At 47.3% G+C, this 20,870-nt stretch overlaps 1 protein-coding gene, 1 long non-coding RNA gene and 1 pseudogene across 2 annotated transcripts; 2 read left to right on the top strand and 1 right to left on the bottom strand.

Annotated features, from left to right (window-relative positions):
• Window positions 1-1,158: 1,158 nt before the first annotated feature.
• Window positions 1,159-11,347, bottom strand: LOC120844501. The gene is made up of 3 exons (XR_006078269.1): window positions 11,323-11,347; window positions 10,743-11,042; window positions 1,159-4,255 (listed from the first exon to the last, which is right to left on the bottom strand). It is a non-coding gene; the product is annotated as an uncharacterized LOC120844501 (long non-coding RNA).
• Window positions 11,348-14,663: 3,316 nt separating this feature from the next.
• Window positions 14,664-15,368, top strand: LOC121837800 (annotated as a pseudogene).
• A 2,607-nt stretch (window positions 15,369-17,975) lies between these two features.
• Window positions 17,976-18,605, top strand: LOC120844513 (secreted RxLR effector protein 161-like). Its single transcript, XM_040216323.1, has one exon. The coding sequence runs from the start codon at window positions 17,976-17,978 to the stop codon at window positions 18,603-18,605; it is 630 nt and encodes a 209-aa protein (XP_040072257.1).
• Window positions 18,606-20,870: the final 2,265 nt, after the last annotated feature.

The raw sequence follows: 20,870 nt of genomic DNA, 5'->3' as shown, positions 1-20,870 counted from the left end.
TTGAGTCTGGCACCCAGACCGCCAAGAACGGAGTGAGCAGTACCTAGAGAGGGAATATAGGGAAAACTGAAGAAATACCGGAGAAAACAGAGGGTGCGTTCCAAATCTACTCGAGTGGCTCCGAGTTACCCTGGCAGATCATGTCACGTGACAACAAAAATCGAGTAATGCCGGATTCGGGTAGGTTTTCGATCGCAAAGGTACAAAACCTTTACCCTAGAGTGAGACCGAGTAAATTTTGGAACACGGCCGAAGATTCCGGACGTGGAAGTGACGAGTTGTGACCTCCTGTCCAATAAGAAAGCGCCGGCGACGCGAGGCGGCAAGCGAGAGATCGTCTGCTTCTGCTACGCTGCGATCGGTTTGAGCAAAGAGAAACGACGACAGTCGCAAAACTGCGGCACATGTCTCGTACATACCGTGGTTCCGTGCAAAATAGAAGAAAGAAAAAAAAAAGAGTCAGCGATGCGCGGTTTTGGGTAGAGTTTAGTGCGCACCAACGCTGTCATATTGCTTCGTATCGCGATCGTCTGTCACCACCGTCGTCGACGTCCAGTGCGTACGCCGAATAAAGTTGTTTACATAAATGCCTGCGTGTCCTTAACGCCCAATTTTTTAAGAAAAAAAAAATGCGCTGGACGTATTTTTTCGGAAGCATTTGCAATAAAAGTTGATAATTATGTTTCGATCATTAAGTTAGCAGACGACCGTCTGAGTTTGCTGCACGCAGACATGGATGTTGCCGGTCCATCACGGATGCCTCCCAAGGTAAAGAAATCAAATTGGTCCGAAGATGATAAGCTGTGTTAGAGACGTGTCCTCGACTGTTCATTTTTCTTCTACTTCGAAACTTTCCTCTTTTCCTGCCTCAGTCTCGGGCTAAGAACAAAATGGTTAACAACCATTTGTGTTTAATTAAGATAAGTTTCAATTGGTTTACGAAATCGAGAAACGAAAACGTATAATTAAGAACAAATTTAACAACAATATTACAAAAGCTGCTAAAAGAAAAGCGTGGCAGGAGATCGCATCCGTGATGAATTCGCGGCATCCATCGACGCTGCGCACTGTGCCGCAACTCAAAAAGCAGTGGCAGAACCTCAAATCTCGCAGCCGCGCGGAACTGACCCTCTCGAAGAAAGCACACACCACGACCGGTGAGTTTACTATAGATATGTTTTTACTACACATAAAAATGAAGCACACATTCTGTTGGCTAAAGAAGTTTTTTATCCACTTTCTCATTTTCTTGGCTAAATTATAGAAGAAATTAAGATATCAAGCTATTAATACACTAAAATCAAAACAATGAATGTGCTTGCTGCAATCAGATAAAATTTAATGCTCAAACAAAATATAGAGAGAACCTTGTCTTCCACAGGCGCAGGGCGCAACGACCACACGCTGACACCGCTGGCTGAGGCTGTGCTGGCGGTCATCGGTTCCACAAGCCCCAACCTTCTGGGTATCGAAGGAGGCGTAGACACCGACGAGTGAGCTGTCATGTTACTGCTATTTGTACGAAGTCTAGCCTTTCGAGATTCACACGATTGGGGGTTCTACTAGCAAAGCTAATATTGTATTCATAATCATATCTGAAGTTCGCAAGTACTAAATACTGGGCCACTCAAAGAAATGTTCTGGTGTGTTCTCTCCAGAGCAAGAAAGAACCGTGCCCTTCCAAGAACTCTAAAACTTCGAGCCATGTTACCTGAAGTTAAAGTCGAGCTAGGCATGTGAATGAAAGACCACTGCGCTCATCAATGATGATCATAAAAATAATATAAACAACAATAATAATAATAGTAATTATTGGATTAGGAGAGCCACGGCACTGCAGAAAGGCAGCAGCCCGTGCAAAGTACGCCCGCAATGCCACATCTTCTGATGGTGATTATGTGATGATGTAAGATCACGACCTAATCTTGTGAGATGCAAGATTAAAATGATGGTGATTATGAGCCGACATGTACATGGGGAGGACGACGCAGTCTTCTGAACATCGCAAGCGCCGTTGGCCGAGTCTTGAAAGTTTGGGAAAGAAAAATGATAGCAGACTTAGGCTGGTATATCTTAAAAAGGTATCATGCAATCCGAACAATACAAAGGGGATTGTGTTTCTACTACACTACCATTACAAAATACATTATACTCTCATGATTTCAAACTCCAGGAAGCCATGAATTTTGTTTGATTTATCGGAAATTTATCTAAATAATGATGCAAGATAAATATATGATTTGCCTTATGAGTGGCTTCACATACACAGAAGATATTTCATGCTTTCCTTTACATAGGCCTACTGATCATAACCAGGTATGCTACACATGAAACATTCGTGAAATGTAAGACAAAAGTTTATTTATCCCTCAAAAATGTTCATTGTTGTGGGCTGTTCAAAGAGCACATGACAACTCAAAACGAAATTCAGTTTGTTCATCGGGTCAAGAAGTTGTCTATTGTGAACTATTAAACGGGGGACACGTGAACAATAAAAGCGGGCACTGCACCACAGTTTTCATAGCAACTTGTGAGGACGTTGTGACTTGCCCATGCTATGCCACTTAAATTCAATGCCGTTGTGCTGTAATTCATATTTTTTGTTCTTGCAGCCCTTTTGTTTAGTACACATCTTTCCGAGCATCGGTGCACTGCAGAGGGAACACCCATGGATCTGTTGCTTCTCCGCAATGTGCCGGCGCTCGGTGTACGCCATGCTACCAGATCACAGCGTCTGCGCAAGTTGCTGCAGAAATTTCCGCATGAGCCCCGTTGAGTGCGCTTATCACCGAGCACCGGTGCATTGCAAAGAAGCAACAGCTCCATGGGTGTTCCCTCTGCAGTGTACCGGTGCTCGGAAAGAAGCACACTCAACAAAAGGGCTGCAAGAACAAAAAATATGAATTACAGGAAAACGGAATTCGGTTTAAGTGGCATATGGATACACTAAGAACATAGCGACACAACCAAACTTAGGAAATTTGTTTGAATTAACCAGAAGTATAATATCCGAGTTTGAATTATCGCAAGACTACCGTATAAAGGCTAGACTTTTATGAAGTCAAGCTGAACTATGACAAACAGCAAAAAAATATATTGTTTTATGTTGAAAATTGTACTGCTACGTAGACCCAAAGGTCACAAACACAAAGCTTGGACCTCATTTGCTTCAGGTCCGTTGTATTGAGATGGCAAGTCAAATGAATGAAGGCACAAAGCTGAGACAGTCTGTTGCATAAACATATTTGTGCGAGATTAGTGCTCTGAAATCTCGCTCATTTCGTAGGTAGCATTCACTGTCACAGCTGAGTTCGCTGCTGCTGAGCATATGCTGACGTCAAGCTCTTGCAACACTTTCAACATGCACATTGCATACCATGAGGAATGTCTTTTCTAAAATAAAACCACCTTGAAAGGGTGAACAGTATTGATAAATAAAAGAAATCAGAAGTAATCCTGAGCAGTCAGTTCAAATATGGTGTACAGTGAGTACAATTTATTAAGCACCGACCAGTAGACACTACCACTAAATTTGGAATCACCCTGAGCAGATCTGTTGCTCAACATGGTAGTCTTTGACATAAAACAGAATTGTAGGGACAAGCAACCAGAAATATCTGGCCGGCATCAACACTGCACACTGGATCTCCATGAAGCCAGCTGTTTTCACAACTAATAGCCGCAACAGTCAAGATCGGGCTTGACCTGCACACTGTAGGCTGGCTTTACTAAAGCCCACATACTTTCACAACTAATAGCAGCAATGGCCGAGAGCTGAGGAGTCGAGCTTGATCCACATGCACACAAAAAGCATGAATGAAATACAAATAAGAGTGTTTCAAATTATGTACAAGGGTGACAAGACTGACATTCTGGTGTATTTTCCTTAGGGCCAGCACAGCACCAGTCAGCGTGCAGCCAATTACTGATGAGGAGGTTGGAGAGGACAGAGACCTGAACTACGAAGTTGAAGTGGACCCCGGGGTCGCATTCCTCGAGGTGCCGGAGTCCGAAGAAACGCAGGACTACGAGCCTCCGGACTGGCCGATGGACGAGGATGAGGCACCCGTGGAACCTGGTGCAGCAGCTGCGCTGCTACGTCGGGAGGGGCCTCCTCCTGTGGCAGGGGGACCGCCTGAGGCAGCAGCTGCTGCTGAAAGGCGACCGGCACCACTGGGCCGGCAGGGACCACCTCGTTCACGACCGGTCTGGAGGCCCAGCGCACCACCCGCAGGCTCGGCAGCCAGCACACGGGCTGCAGACAAACAGTTTTATAGGGACATCATGGAGCAACAACACGAGAACGTAAAGTTAGAACGGCAGTGCCTCCTTGCCAAACTGAAGGCGACGGAAGAGCAGGCAAGGGCAGCAAGGGCAGCCTGCGAGGCTGCCGAAATGATGAAAAAGGCTGCAAACTTTTATATTGAACAGGGAGAAAAAATTTTCATGTTACTTGGGAAGGCCCTACAACAAGACCCTTAAAGGGGAGGAGGGGCCTTCAGTTTGGCAAAGAGGCACTGCCGTTTTAGCTTTACTTTGTAAATACAATAAACAGTTTTTTTTTGGTTAGTTCTCTTCAATGTCTTTTTGGTTCCAAGTAGGCAAAAAAATTCCACTGCATTATGTATTTCATTTAGCAACATGAAAAACTAAAGAAATGATGCATCATAAAAAAATGCAACGACTTTTACACACTCAGCTAAGTAAAAGTGAAAGTCATTAGTGTAATAAACACGCGTAAAGACCGCACCCGCAAAAAAAAATGTTTGCCTTGCGCACCATTGCATTTGTACAGGCCTGAGCGATGTCACCGCCGACGTGGCATGCAGTCAGCATCAAAGCTTTTTTTTCCTTTGCAATCCTTACAATCATCTCCCTTCTTGCTGCCTTTGTCGAAGTTGCTTAAGGCATATTCAGCCAAAACACCTAACTATTCATCTCCCTTTTTATGTTTGAGCAACCTTCATCTATGATCCACGGACGTCAAAGCCGAGTGGGAACGACAACGAAAGAAAGTACAAACTGCAGGTCCAAAATGGAAGCGCAGCGGCGTAAAGGCCCATACACACAGTTTCGTTTCAGTGCGTTTGACTGCACTGTATCGAAAAGTAGCCACAACTCCTTGGGCTGCCTGTGGTTCATATAAAACAAAGCAACTAACTTGCTTATCAGACGGCAAACAAACGGGGGCCCCGCACCATGCTGGTGATTGACTTCCCACCACATGGAAGCACTTACCAAGGCATAGGATGCCACAAATTGCCCGGACATGCACTGATGTGCACCATATTTTCTACAAAACTACCTGGTTTTTGGCATGCCAACTTGAAAAACTGTGCCAAACTTACGATGACGACATTCAACCAGCCTGTACGGGATATTTCGGCGTTGGTAAAGTGTGCTACGAGCAGAAAGTTCCAATATGCCACCGACAAAGTTTTGATTCGAAAGGCTATTGTGTCGGAAGAACAAATTTAAATATGCGGTTCAAGGCGTAACTGGAATCCCGCAATTATTTGACCAGCGGCTCTAGACGCCACTCATAGTAAAGTTATGAGTTAGTGAAGTATTGATAAACAATGCAAGGATCCATATGTCATGGAGCGCAAAGGCCGATGTCTCGGTGGCAGCGTTTCAGCGAGCATGCATTTGGGGGCCACTGCCGACTGATCATTGCCTGGCCGAGCTCGCGGCGAGGCATGCTTCCCGTACTCGCCGAGGAGGCCCCGAAGGTGCGCTCAAAACATGGAAACTACATCATGAAGATAAAGGCAAAGGGCATCGTTATCACGAACAGGCAAGGCTGATGCAAAGAGTGTGTGAACATAAATGTTAAAAAGTGTTGTCACTGCACCGCCACGAAGAGTCCTGCCAACTGTGCAGCCGCAGCTCTCCTCTGCCACTTGGACTTTCTTTTCTTTGACGGTTACTCTGTTGCGGGGCGACTCAATGAAACTATCGCCGCGATACATAGCAAGTGCTACAGCTGAATCAGGCGCATTTTACCATAGCTCTCGCTGCAAATGGCCGTCGCCTCAACCACCAGGATACAGTCGACTACAGACATGATGGCTGTAATCACATTCTGCTTGTACAGTGGCGTCGAAAAGAAATAGGGGGGCGGGGGAGAGACTGCCCCCCCGACAGGTCAGAAATTTAATGGAAAAGATATGGGGGAGGGGTGCAAACTTGCCCTTCCCCCCCACCACTGTCGCCCTCCCCATCTGCTGAATGGTCCTGACGTCTCTGTGCTTGTAATTACCCATTTTTTCTGACAAAAACTTTTACTTCAGTGTCCTATTCGAAAGTTTCTGGCAATAGCCACAGTATCAACAGATTGTTCATGGTGACTGTTGTGTGTAGAGTGGTGGCACCATCGGGGACACGGACCGCAATCCTAGAAGATTACGCCACACCGCGGAAAAAATGCAAAGCACGCAGTCAACGGCCAATGCCAGCCAGTGAACCTATCATGTCTTCATTACGTAGCCTTTGTATCTTGAGTCAATAAATAGTTCATGTTATCCGGTCATCATCTACTGGCCAGGATCTATAATGTGGTGATGAGGATAAGATTGCATAGAGACTGCCGCACTCTACGGCCTTACATCAGAACGTACAGGTGAGGCAGAAGGTTTGTGAACATCGCCCTTTGTTCGGGTACCCCCCTTGTACCCTCGACAAGAAATGGCGACCCTGGGACAGATAGCAGAATTCAACCCTGCGTTTCCGGAGAAGTGGGACGCCTACGAGGCAAGATTGAACTTCCACCTCGAGGCAAACGATATCACCAACCCAACTAAAAACGTGCTGTTTTTTTTTTTTTAGCGTTTGCGGAGCTGCCACTTTTGACTTAGTACAGTCATTACTCGCGTTGGCAACTCCCAAAACGAAGACCCTCAACCAACCGTCGGAGATTGTACGCCAGAATGCCTTTACCGGCGGAATCAGGGTCCCGAGAAGTCTGTGGCCTTATTCATTGTGGAACTACGGCGGTTGTCACAAAACTGCAACTTTCCAAATCTCACGGAAACACTGAGATCTACTCGTATGTGACCTGAGGGATGAAACTCTTGAAGCTCGACTTTTCGCAAAAAAAAAAACCCTCGTTCAAGATCGCTCAGGAAGAAGTGCTGGCAGCTGAAGCGGCGGCTCAAAGCACCACGATGTGAGGGGAGGAGAACCAGCTGTGGCAACCAACGTTGCCATACATCAGGACTAAGAGGAAGGAGAAAACACGCTTAGGCAACTGACAGGGAAACAGTATACCACGGGAAAACAAAGCCTTGCAATGGGTGCAGAGGAGCTCACGCACGGGAGTATTGTCAATTTAAGGATGCCCAGAGTCACTTATGCAGAAAAATCGGCCGCATCGACTGTGTGTGTCGCATGAAACAATGAGCGCAGAGCGGGCCATGGGAACAAGAGGATCCAAAACCATGGCGAACGTTCTGAACTTGAACACACAATCTGATGATGTGTACGATACTAACCAACTGGCCCCGCCACATGCATCCCAGACACGTAAGCACCGGACGTCGGCAATGATGGAAGTTGACTAGGGGTCAGAGTTATCGATCATCCCAGAACAAACAAATGAGGTCATGAAGAAGATGCTGTACCGGGTGAGCCATTTCAATCGCAAGTCAGATTTCCATTGCAATACGGTGCAGATCAAGGGGGTGTATAAGGTCCATGTCAAGCACAGCAGTTTCGAAGTAGACCTGAAACTGCTAGTAACACAGGGACAGTGGACAACCATCCTTGGCATGGACTGGTTTAAACCATTGGGAATCAGGCTGCTAGGGGTAAATAAGGTCACAGGGCTGTCTATTGAAGGTGTGCTTGCAAAGTATGATGGCGTTTTTGGGTAAGATTGAGAAGTTTGAGGGACCCCCAGTATCGCAGCACCTTGACTTTACAATGATGCTAATCCGCATGAAACCCTAGCAAGTGCCCTTTGCGCTTACGCTTAAAATTGACGCTGAACTTGATTGCTTTATTGAACAAGTCATTTTGGAGCCGGTCATGCAACCAAAGTGGGAGACCCCGATTGTGACGCCCATGAAGGCAACTGGAAACATTAGAATATGCGGCGCCTACAAGTGCACTTTCAACAAGGCACTGGCTCAACACCTGTACCCGATCCCCATGGTACAGCACCTCCTGGCATCACTCTCGGGGGGGAGGCTGTTTGAAAAACTGGATTTGGCAGAAGCTTACCAGCAGCTGGTGGTTGATGAAGAAGCGGCGGAGGCACAAACGATCACAACCCATCAAGGAGCATTTCGAGTAAAGCGGCTACGGTTTGGAGTAAATGTTGCTCTTGGGATCTTTCAGAGCTTCATGGACGACCTCCTGAAGGGGATCACCGGGGTTGTGTCATAATTCGATAACGTTCTAATTGCTGCAAGCACCAAAGAAGAGTTGGCAGGCGACCTCGAGGAAGTCCTGCACCGTCTTGCTGATACTGGACTCAGGGTAAAAAGTGAAAAGTGCCATTTTGAAGTGTCGCAGCTCGAGTTCCTGGGATTTCTCATTCCTGACGAGACGGGCGTGCACCAAACAAAAGAAAAGGTGAAGGCGATTCATGAGGCACCAGTACCAACAAGCAAACAGGAGCTACAGGCTTTCCTAAGACTGCTAAACTTCTATTGCATCTTTCTACGAAAAAGGCAGCAGTGGCCGAGCCACTACATCAGCTACTTGACAAAGAGGCACGGTGGGAGTGGACGCCTCTTCATGAACAAGTTTTCAACGAACGCAAGCAGCTGCTGTCCTCAGCAAGTGTGCTGCACCATTATGATGAAACAAAGCCCTTTGTGCACACTTGTGATGCCTCGCCATAAGACATACATTAAAGCTGTACTTGGTCGTCGACCGGAAGATGACAAAAAGGTCCCCGTCGCATTTTACTCCCGCACATTGACATCTACCAAGCCAAACTATGTTCAAATCAACAAAGAAGCCTTTGCAGTGCTGGGAAGTGTAAAGAAGTTCCATGACTACACGTATTGCCTTCGAGATCATAACACCACAAACCACCTTTGGGACTGTTCAGACCTGCAAAGCAAATGCCATACATCTTGCTTCCACGAATGTTGCGTTGGACGATCCTACAGAATGCTTATAACTACAGTTTGGATCATTGACCTCGGAAGGATATACAACATGCCGATGCATTTAGTTGCCTCTCACTTACCATTCCAGAGTTTGTGGTGCCACCTCCTCTAGAAGTTTTGTTTCTGGAGAACACATCCAATCCACCGCTCCACGCCAAGGACGGCGCACAAATGACAGCAAAGAACACCGTTTGAAGGATTCTCAACTGGGCTCTGAAGGGTTAGCTGCAAGGCGGCCTTGAGGCAAATTTCCAGCCATTCAAGATTCGACAACATGAGATGCCGGTTCACAAAGGATGTATACTTTGGGGGAACAGGGTCGTAATTCCCCCAGAAGGCAGGAAGGTGTTGCTGGAGGCCCTCCATGTCGGACATCCTGGCATCGACCAAATAAAGGCTCTGGCTCGCAGCTATGTGTGGTGGCCCATATGGACAGAAGCATAGAAGAGCATGTGATCAAGTGCATGGCATGCCAAGAGTAACGACCTGCACCTCCTCGTGCCTCAGTAGATGCATGGAATGCAACTCCAGCACCGTGGTCTCGGATGACGGGGCTCAGTTCACCTCCCAAGAATTCCGCACATTCTTGAAAGCCGGTCTCATCAGACACATCACGTCAGCACCCTTCCACCCGTCAACTAACGGACAAGCAGAGCGCATGGTGCACACAACGAAAGATTCGCTACAGCGTATTGTAAAAGGGAACATGAGGGCAGCATCTGACCAGTTTTCTGCTACAGGAGCATGTAACACCATGCATGATGACAGGCAAGAGCCCAGTGGATATGCTGATGAACAGGAGGTTGAAGACGATACTTGACCGACTGCACCCAGACCTGACTGAGAGCATGAGGAAGGGAGCTGATGAGAATTCCAGCGAAGGAGCCCAACCGAAGTCCCGAATGTTTCAAACAGAAGACCCAGTATTCATATGCAGCTACAGCAGTGGCCCTTCATGGATACTGGCGACAGTGGTTGAAATGACGGGTCCAGTTTCCTACAAAACCCACACCCAGGAGGGCATTATCATGCGACGTTCTGTCGACGAGATGTGTAGGAGCGGTGCATTGAGAGTTGCAACAGACAGCATCAGCCACGGAGAGCGGCAAGCTGCTCGTCCTGAACCACCCGGGCACCCGGATACAGGCAGCGCAGTGCAAACGTCGGTGATGGGCCCAGTGCAAGATGTGGATGTGGCCAGGCAGAGGAGATCAGACGGGGCTCGAGCTCTTCGAGAAAGAGTTCACTTAGGGGGAAGGAGTGTTGTGTATTGAGTGGTGGTACCATCTGGAAACAGATGCCAAACCTAGAAGACCACGCCACACCGCGCGAACATTGCAAAGCATGCAGTCAACGGCCTACACCAGCCAACAAACCTGTCACGTTGTCATGTAGCCTTTGTATCTTGAGTTAATAAATAGTTAATTATATCTTGTCGTCATCTACCGGCCAGGATCTAACAGTGACTATACTTGAAGTGTACTGAAAAAAGTTTTTTTAGCTACGGCCTCATTATTTCAAGCACAGTATGATCAGACCGTTTAAAAAAAGTTGGCGCCGATATATTCGTAGACAGCATGATTAGTACTTGTACCTAACTAATTCAAAAACAACCCTTACCTTTTTTTTTCCAGTTTTCTGTGCACCTGGTTGTATGCGCACTCCGCTGGCGTGTCTACCCAGCGGTACGGCACGATCAATCACGGCCATCGTAGCCGATCGCCATCCACGATGACGAGCCCGTTTGAAGTTCCTCCTCCGAAGTTGTCTCTGATACAGCTCTGCGATAGCATGTGGAGGTCATGGGTGCTTCCTTGCCACTTGGCGACCACCTCACGATCTGCGAGCATATGCCGACCACCAAGAGTACTACCTACTTGTCCGGCGTTGGTTCCGAGGAGCTCCGCTGCTGGTGACCACCTGAAGTGGAGAAATATGTCTGAGATTCGTTCATGACAGACAATAAAAATTCTAGCGCAGTTTCGATTCAAATATATATAGCCACGCCATAACAATTCCTAGCGAAGGTTCATAAACACTGCTATAACGTATCAAGCTACTCGCTATCTTCCAAAATGTTTTGGAACATGACGTCCGTCGGGAGTTGACGCTGACATTTTGAGAAACTGTTTGCTTTTCCGACTGTTTTTAAACACGAAACACATCATTTTACAAAGGAAGGATTGCCTCGGAACTGTACCTCGGCCAACTCCGTGATCCTCGGGTTGAAAATCGTCTGAACAATAAGACTACGTACTACGTCTTGCTTTCCGTTCATTCTTGAATGGATGGCGCTGCATTTGTGTCAGAAACTGAGCCGCAAAAATAAGTTATAATTATGCCAAACTTATTCACATTTGCCTTTACGAAACAGCACAACAAAACAGTGGTGTTATTGATATTATTTCTTACCTGAGCACTTGCATCAGGACATGGGTGACCAGTCAAGCTCACAGGAAAACAAGCGATTGCGAAACCACCAAAACGAAAACGAAACAGTCGTGGCAGGCTTTCCTGTCGAAGACGTCGATGGCGTAGAAGCAGACTAAACTCGCTTCAACACAAGCATTCACCCATTAAAAATGACTTGTAGCCGGTGCGTAGTGGCTGGTGGTAGCCACGTCCGACATTTTGTTTTCTCAGGCGGTCTCATCTTGGGTCTCAGCTGAGACCCAATGTAAGACGCCGGTTGAGCCGCTTGCTCGAAACGAAATTGGAACCGTCTCAGCCAAGTCAGGACTTGAGTCCGGTACCTACAACCGAGTGAGCGGTGCCTCGAGAGGGAATCTAGGGAAAACGGAGAAAAACGAAGAATCCGGACGTGGATGTGACACGGGGTCGTCTGCTACGCCGCGGTCGTTTTGGACAGCGACAAACGACGACAGTCTCATAATTACTGCGTCGTGTTTTTCGTGCAAACTGTGGTTATACGTGAAAAGCGACAGCAAGCCGCGGTTCTGGGCGTTGTCTGTCACCACCATCGTCGACGTTGAGTGCGTATGCCGAATAAAGGTGTCCACAGAAATGTCCGTTCGTGCCGATGCATTTTCTAAGAAAAAGGAACAACACTGTACGTCCCTTCAAAGGTAAAGACGAATGTAATTTGGTGCAAAGATAAAAAGTATCAATTGGTGTACGAAATGCAGAAACAAAAACGCGTAATTCGAGAGAAATTTAACAAGATTACAAAAGTTGCTAAAAAGAAAGCACGGCATCTGTTCCATAGAGATCATACATACTGTCCGTACTGAACTAGCGGGACCAACCGAAGGACCAACCACGACACAAAAAGTTAAAAAAAAAAAAACCAGTTGCAGAACGTAAAATTTTTTAGCTGCAGAGTTGACGCTTTCCACAAGGGCGAGTTTGTTATACATTTGTCTTTACTGCACATAAAAATGAAGCACACATTCTATGTGCTCAATCAATTTTTTTCACTTCTTATTTTCCTGGTTAAATTATAGTAATAGTCAAGAGCTCTGGATTTGAACATCCCTTCTAATTTTCCTGGCTAAATTATAGAAGTTGTCAAGAGTTCTGGATTGAAAACTTTTATTACAAACAAATCAAAACAATGAATGCACTTGCTGCAATCAGACAAAATCAAATGACCCAAGAAAATGTAAAAAGAGCCGTCTTCCACAGGCACAGGACCAGTGAGCTGTCATGTTACTGCTGTTTCTACAAAGATACTAGAATGCAGTATGTGCCATTTGATGCAGACAAGTCTAGCCTTTTGAGGTTGACATGATTGGGGGTTCTAGCAAAGCTAACATTGATTTCATAACTGTATCTTGGGTATGCAAATACTAAATACTGGGCCCACTCTAGGAAACATTCCAGCAAGTTCTCTCCAAAGCAAGAAGGATCTTTGCACATTCAAGAACACTGAAACTTTGAGCCATGTCATTTCAGTTAAAAGTCAAAATCGGTATTTTTTAATGAAAAAACACTGCACTTATCAATAGAAGAATTAATCTTGTACACTGCTCAAGTGCTAGAAGGTACATTTTAAAAAGGAGTTAAGCAATGCAAACAATACAAAGGTTATTGTGTTTCCATTGCACCATCACCACAAAATACACAGGCTAGAAGCTTATGAAGTAAAGCCGAAACATGGCAAGCAGTAACATGAATTTGATGTTTTATGCCGAAAACTCTACATCTCCGTAGGTCCAAAGGCGACAAACACAAAACTTGGACCTCATTTCCTTTGGGACCCATTTTCTTTGGGTCCATTGTATTGAGATGCCAAGTCAAACGAGTGCAAACACAAAGCTGAGAGTCTGTTACATAAATATGTATGTGCAGGTGCTTTTACCCATCTAGCTCATTTTACAGGTAGTATTCACTGGCGGCCATAGCTGAGCTCGCAGCTGCGGAGCACATATACTGACGGCAAGCTTCCACAGCACCTGCAACATGCACATTGCCCACATGAAGAATGTCTTTTAGAGTGCAGCTCTTAGGCGTGCGTCTCCGGAGTGAGTGGTGTCGGTGTTGGCCTAACTGCGCGTTACATTGGGACGTTTCCCATAATGACATCCCATGTGACGTCACTAGGGTCACGAGTGACGTCAGAAAGGTCACTTGTGAAGGTCATGAGGGAGGAGGGAGGGGGAGGGAAGGGGTGGAGGGAGGATGGAGGGGAGGAGGGGCATACCTGTTGGTAGTGTAATGGACCGTTATCGGATGGCGACACGAATCCAGCGCTAAGGTCGTGCAGCCGTTCCCCTTCTGTTTGCATTTTCCCCCCTCTCTTCCCGCTTGATAAACAAGATGGCAGCTTGACAGCTGTATGTCATTTCTTCATCCCCAAATCCACTCGATCTGCGTCCCAGAAATGTGGTCACACTGTGCACTTAAGATAAACAAACATGTTATGGGCCCAGGGCGACACATCGACCATTATTTCGGAAAAGGGGTCACCTTTAATGAGTGATGAAAAGGTACGACCACATTGAAGAAAAAACTGTCAAGCAACACCGTCTTCGCGACGTCGTGCCGATGCCTGAAGAAGATTAGACGAGCATGAGTGTAGTGAAACTGTCAAGGACGAAGTGACTGACAAGCGGTGTGTGCCCGTCAAGAAAGTAAAAGGTGGCGCGTTCTTCATCAGACGGATGGAGCGTCGCCGGACACCGGTCTCGCTGCGGACTCCATGGGGTGCTATGTTCGGAAGACGTCTACACACACCACGCGTGGGTACAGCGAAGTTGTCGGTAAGAAGTGACCTTTGCGCTTTCCGAGCAGGACGGATCATCGTGCGGCACCTGTGGCTGTCGGAAAGAAGTACTGACATCGGTTCGGTGCGTGCCAGTGATGAAAGTGTCGGGAAGAAGTGACTGACACGCCAGTGACGAATTTCTCGGCAAAGAAGTGAACGAAGGAGAACTGCGTCGACGGTTCGTGGAAGACGTCGTCAAACCTGTACATGTGTTCCTGCTTCGCTGGGTGCCACAAGACATGCAACAAGAACCCAACGCAAGTTCATCGCTGTAAGCCTACTTCGAACCGCTCTCGACAAAGCAAAGCGATAGGATGGCGGCGCCGGACGAAATCAAAATACCAAAACTCTCAAACGAAAATTACCATGCGTGGGCGATTTGAGCCAGAGCGACATTCGTCCAGAAAGGCTGTTGGGAAGCCATGGAGCCTGGCTATGGTGGGAGAGAAGTGATGAACGACGAGAGGAAGAACACCAAGGCTTTGACATTCATGTTCCCAGTAGTGGAAGACACCTGTCTGGACGACATTGGGGAATGTTTGACAGCTCGTGAGGCCTGGAATACATTGGAAGAGATACATTTAAAGTGTGGGCTACTGCATGCTCTTCAGTTGATGGGAGACTTCTCCAGCACCAGAATGGAGCCAGATGAAACCATGAAGGATTACCTGGATTGAATAATGAACCTACAGAGGAAGCTTTAAACGGCAGGATACGCCTTCACTGACAGGGAAGTGGCACTGGTGATGCTGATGGGCTTGCCAGAAACGTATGAATCACTTATCCTAAATCTTGAGCAAGACGAAGGAACGCTCACGACGAAGAAGGTGAAAGCAAGGCTGCTGGTAGAAGAAAAGCGCCAAGTCAAACGTGAAAAAGACAAACTAAATGAGAGTGAAGAAAACAAGGCCCTCTAACAAAGAACAAGCCATTATGAGGAGCAGTCAGCTCCACAAACATAACGGGCAAGAACATTTTTCAAGGAAAGCAGCAACTGGCACTGGTACAAGCTGCTTTGAACCGAAACAATGAGTTCGGTGCGGAAAATTTGGACACATTGCCAGGGAATGCAAGGAGGGTCCCGATGACGAAGGATGCAACTCAAAGAGAAGACGAAATTCCAGTGAACCGAAGAAGGCGCTCTGTGCCAGAGGTGGAAGTTCCTCAGGGTCACACATCTGGTACCTTGGCAGTGGAGCAATTGACCACATGACGTCAAACAGAGCCAAATTCACCACTTTCAAGCCCTGCTGTTCGACTGTTGAGGCAGCAAATAAGGAGGTCATGGAAGTCGTCGGGAGAGGACAGGTAAAGATTGAACTTTCGAAAGACTGCGGTGGCACTGTCGTCGAGCTCCAAGATGTCCTCTACGTACCAAGCTTAGACGGTAACCTCTTGTCAGTTGGGAAGATTGAGGAACGTGGACTGAGCGTGACTTTCAGCAACGGAAAAGCTAAAGTGATTGAAGCAAATGGTGACCTAATTGTCGTAGCCAAGCGCGATGGTAAATTGTACACTGAGAGTAAGTCACTTGCAACATTGAAGTTAGCAAAGGCGACAGACGTCGCCCTGTGGCATCGACGACTCGGTCATCTCCACCATGAAGCTGTCGAAAAACTTTGCCAAAGTGGTAGAAGCAGTCAAGATGCAAAGTGCTCGACATGTGCACTCGGCAAATTGAAGAAAAGCAGCTTCCGAAGAAGGGTGGAACAAAGGCTAAGGCCCCACTGGAGCTAGTTCACTCGGATGTAGTTGGAAAGATCACACCTGCCTCGAAGGGAGGGTCGAACTACTTTGTCACATCCATTGATGACTACTCCAGATTCACTGTAGTGTACCCAATGAAGACGAAGAATGAAGTGCTGGACAGATTCGACCAGTACAGACGAATGGTCGAGATTCTCCACAACACGAAGGTGAAGACTTTGCGTAGTGACAATGGAGGAGAGTACACAAGCAAAGAGTTTGATGAGTACCTGGCCAAGCATGGCATAAAGCGTCGGCTCACCATTCCTGGCATACCTGAGCAGAATGGAGTTGCCGAGAGAATGAACCAAACTCTGCTTGACATGACGAGGTGTCTCCTCATCCAGTCAGGCGTCTCAAAGAACTTTGGGCTGACGCCGTTGTCACTGCAAGTCACATCATCAGGAACAAGTGTTCATCGAAAGCAGTCGAAGGAGAGTCACCAGAAGCTCTGTGGACAGGGGGAGAAGTGAAACTGGACCACCTAAGAGTGTTCGGATGCAGAACATGGAGTCTGCGAAACAGACGATGCAAGGGAAGCAAGTTGGACCTGAAAGCAGAGGAGTGCATACTGGTCGGCTACCCAGAAGGAGTGAAGGGGTACAAGCTGTGGAACCAGAAAGAAGACCGCTTCTTTGTGAGTCGAGACGTCACCTTCGAAGGAGACTCCTTCCCGTGCAAGCTTGCCCAGGCTCCAAGCACTGACGTTGATGTATGTGACGACACCGAGGGCACAATCATTTTTCAAGTAGAAGACAGCTGGAGCGGGTCACGTGAGGTTGGTGGTTCAGATCGAAATGATACTGGCCACAACAATGCCGAAGAAGTTAGCTCATCAGCTGATGAAGACGACAACGGAGCTACACAGCAGATATCCAACGTGACAGATTGTGGTACGCAAGCATACAGAAGGTTGGCGAGACTGGCAAAGAAGGGAACACGTCAAAGTGGATGTCACGGCTCCTGCATAGCCAAGCAAAACAACCGGGAAGATCCAGAAACTCTACACGAAGCCTTTTCTGCATCAGAGAAAGAGAGATGGAAAGCAGCTATACAGAGTGAACTGAACAGCCTTGAGGCTTCAGGAACATGGGAACTGGTGCCACGACCGAAGGAGAGACAGGTCGTAAAGTGCAAGTGGGTAATCCGCAAGAAATACGACGAGAATGGTGACTTGGAGAGGTACAAGGCACGGTTAGTAGCGTGCGGATACTCCCAGGTGGAAGGAACCGACTACAAGTAGACCTTCTCTCCTGTTGTCAAGCTGAAGTCCATCAGGACGCTGCTAGCCATAGCAGTCGAGAGAAATTGGAAGATCCACCAGGTTGAAATCACGGCAGCATACTTGAACGGTACACTGAAGGAGACCGTCTACTTGGAACAACCGCAGCCTTTCGGCGTTGCAAGAAGGATGAAGTCTGCCTTCTAAAGAAGAGCTTGTATGGACTGCGACAGTCTGGAAGGGAGTAGAATCTCACCTTGGACAAACTGCTGAAGTTGCAGGGGATGACAAGATCGAAAGCAGACCCCTGTTTATATGTCAGCAAAGAGAAGAAGCTCATTGTAGGAGTCTACGTTGATGACCTCTTGATCATCGCAGAAGAGGAGGAAGCGAATTTGACGCAAAAGACCTGGGGGAAGCCAGCCACATCGTTTCCATATGAATGAAAAGAGAAAGGGATGGAAAACTGACCCTCGATCAGACGGTCTATGCCGTCTGATCAAGGCAAGGCAGATGCTAAGGCAGCATCATCTCTTTTGGATCCTGGAAGCAAGTACCAAAGAGGAGAGAGCGACGACCGAATGAGAGAAGACCTGCCGCGCAAGTACAGAAGGCAATTGGTGCGTTGCTTTACCTTGTCGGAGGAACAAGACCGGACATGGCTTTTGCCACCACTTACGCGAGTCAGTTAAACGAACATCCCACAGAAGAGAACTGGAGTGGCATAAAGCACATCCTTCGCTATGTGAAGCAGACGAAGAATTGTGCACTAATCTACCAAAGAACTGGGAAGTGTGTGCAGGTCTTTTGCGATGCAGACTGGGCTAGTGACAAGGCTGACAGGAAGTCATTCAATGGTTATGTGTTGACGCTAGCCGGCGCTGCAATTTCCTGGAGCAGCAGGAAACAACAAAGTACTGCACTGTCAACCGTCGAAGCAGAGTATATGACCATGTGTCATGCTACAAAGGAAGTTATGTGGCTAGAGAACTTCATGAAGGAGCTTGGTGTGCACAAGTTTCTACAGGAACCACAGGTCTTGTTGGTTGACAACCAGGGTGCAATTGCGCTGGCGAAAAATCAAGTCACGTCGGAGAGAAGCAAGCACATTGATCTGAAGCACTTCTTCCTGAGAGAAAAGGTGGAAGAAGGAAAGCTGCAACTCCAGTACAACAAATCGTCGAGTAACTCTGCAGACCTCTTCACCAAGGCCTTGAATGGAAGGCTGACCCTCAAGCATTGTGAACGTTTCGGTGTCAAGAACGTGGACGTGGCGACAGTCCATTAAGGGGGAGTGTTGGTAGTGTAATGGACCGTTACCAGATGGCACCACGAATCCAGCGCTAAGGTCGTGCAGCCGTTCCACTATTGTTTCTATTTTTCCCCTCTCTTCCCGCCTGATAAACAAGATGGCAGCTCGGCAGCTGTATGTCGTTTCTTCATCCCCAAATCCACTCGATCCACGTCCCAGAAATGTGGTCACTCTGCGCACTTAAGGTAAACGAACAATACCCTCCTCTCCGTACCCTCCTCAAGAGCTGCATTCTTATTCGGCATTACAGGGAATTGTAAACGTCTCATTTTTTTTTGGAACACAATTAATAAGAAGTCATCCTCTGCTTGCACATATTGAGCAGTAAGCTAGTACCATCTATTAAGCACCGACCGGCATACACTCACTAAACTTGGTATCACCCTGAGCACACCTGCTACTTAGCATGGTATTCTTTTTATCACTGGAAAGAAGCACAGGGACAAGCAACCAGAAAATCGGGTGGCCTGCATCAACACTGCGCACTGGCCCAAATTGAAGCAAGCTATTTTCACAAAAAATAGATGCAACAGCTAAGATTGCGCTTGACCTGCACACCATAGACTGGCTCTATTCGAGCCCAGCGACTTTCACAACTAATAGCCACAACAGCTACGATCGGGCTTGACAAACACACTGCAGACTGGCTCTACACGAACCCAGCTACTTTCAGAAATAATAGCCGCAACAGCTACGACCGGGTTCGATTTTTACACCGTAGACTGGTTCCGCTCAAGCCTAGCTACTTTCAAAACCAAGAGCCACAACGGTTGAGAGCTGAGCGATCGAGCTTGATCCACATGCACACAAAACGATTTCCTAAAAAACAAATAAGAGTGCGCTCGAACTATGTACAGGGGTGACACTAAAAACATTATTGTGGATTGTACTCAGGGTTAGCAAAGCACCAGTCAATGTGCGGCCAGCAACTAACGTGGTTGGCCCGAAAGGTTGGGCCTTCAGCCACAAGGTCTTTGTGGCCCCCGGGGTCATTTTCCTCAAGATGCCGAAGTCCGGGGAACGAAAGATTACCAGCCTTTGGACTGGCAATTGGACGAGGATGAGGCATCCCTTCAGCCTGAGGCAGCACTGCTGCCGTTGGAAGGGCGACCACCACCATCAGGCCTACGCTGACCAGGACCGTGTTGTCCAGAACCAGCTTGGAGGCCCAGCATACCACCTGCAGGTTGCAGACAGGCAGTATTATAAATACCTGTTTGCGCAACAGGCGGAAAACATGCCACTTAAATGAAAATGTGTCCTTCCTTGGCTAAATACAGCCCTCGAGGAGCTCAGAATGGCACAAGCAGAGCACAAAGCAACAAGGGAGACACAGATTGCGGCTATTTTTTATGGAGAACAGTGCAAAAAAGTCTTAGCCCTGCTAGGGCAGGCTGCTCAACAAGAAGGCCCATAAAAAAAAGGGGGGGGGATTGTAAATATATTAAAATATTTTTTCTTAGTCCTCTTCAATGCCCCCACCTTTAGTTTCTAGCATGCACAAACATTCCACTTCATTATTTCGTTTGGAAGCATGCAAGACTAAAGAAATGATGGCTTCATAGAAAGGTTGCAACAACTTTTACACACTCGGCCAATTAAAAGCGAACATCATAACCACAAAAACACCTGCCACGGCCACACCTCAAGCAAAATGTTTGCCTTCCGCACCATTGCATTTGTACAGGCTTTTTGAGACTTCACCGCCGAGTGGCATGCAGGCAGCGTCAATGCGTTTAGTATTTGTGTCGTGCCGTGAATGCCGTGAAGTTCCGTGCCGTGAAGTTCACTGGCACTGCAGTTTTGAGGTTATTGATATATTAACTCTTCTGGTGCTGGAAAATCACAGTGTCTGCACAATACACCAAAATAGGAACACGCACAAGCTACGGCACAAAGCGAAATCATATTTGGATACCATTCAATTACTGTTGGCTCTAGGGAGGGTCAGTGGCGTACCACAGTTCGGAAATTGTATAGCAAAAACTCGCAATGCAGAACCCAGGGACCCTGAGTTCAAAGCTCGTAGCTCAATCCACACCCCTGCCCATTGCACAAGAGAAAGACACCATGTTTGTTCAACAGGAAACTATACTGTCTCACCGTCACTTGGCAAAAAGCAAGTGATATGGTCCCCTCCAGCCAATCGGTGACAAAGGCAAAGCGTAACCCAAGCAGCTGAAGAAGTGGGGAAGGCGGAACTTGGGAAGTTGCTTTCCCTCCCCTGAAACTTAACCTGTA

Source organism: Ixodes scapularis, unplaced genomic scaffold, assembly GCF_016920785.2.
Source record: "Ixodes scapularis isolate PalLabHiFi unplaced genomic scaffold, ASM1692078v2 PGA_scaffold4__175_contigs__length_147842914, whole genome shotgun sequence".
Lineage (NCBI taxonomy): Eukaryota > Metazoa > Arthropoda > Arachnida > Ixodida > Ixodidae > Ixodes > Ixodes scapularis.
The sequence above is the reverse complement of the archived record's forward strand: the minus strand, read 5'-3'. Positions and strand labels throughout refer to the sequence as shown.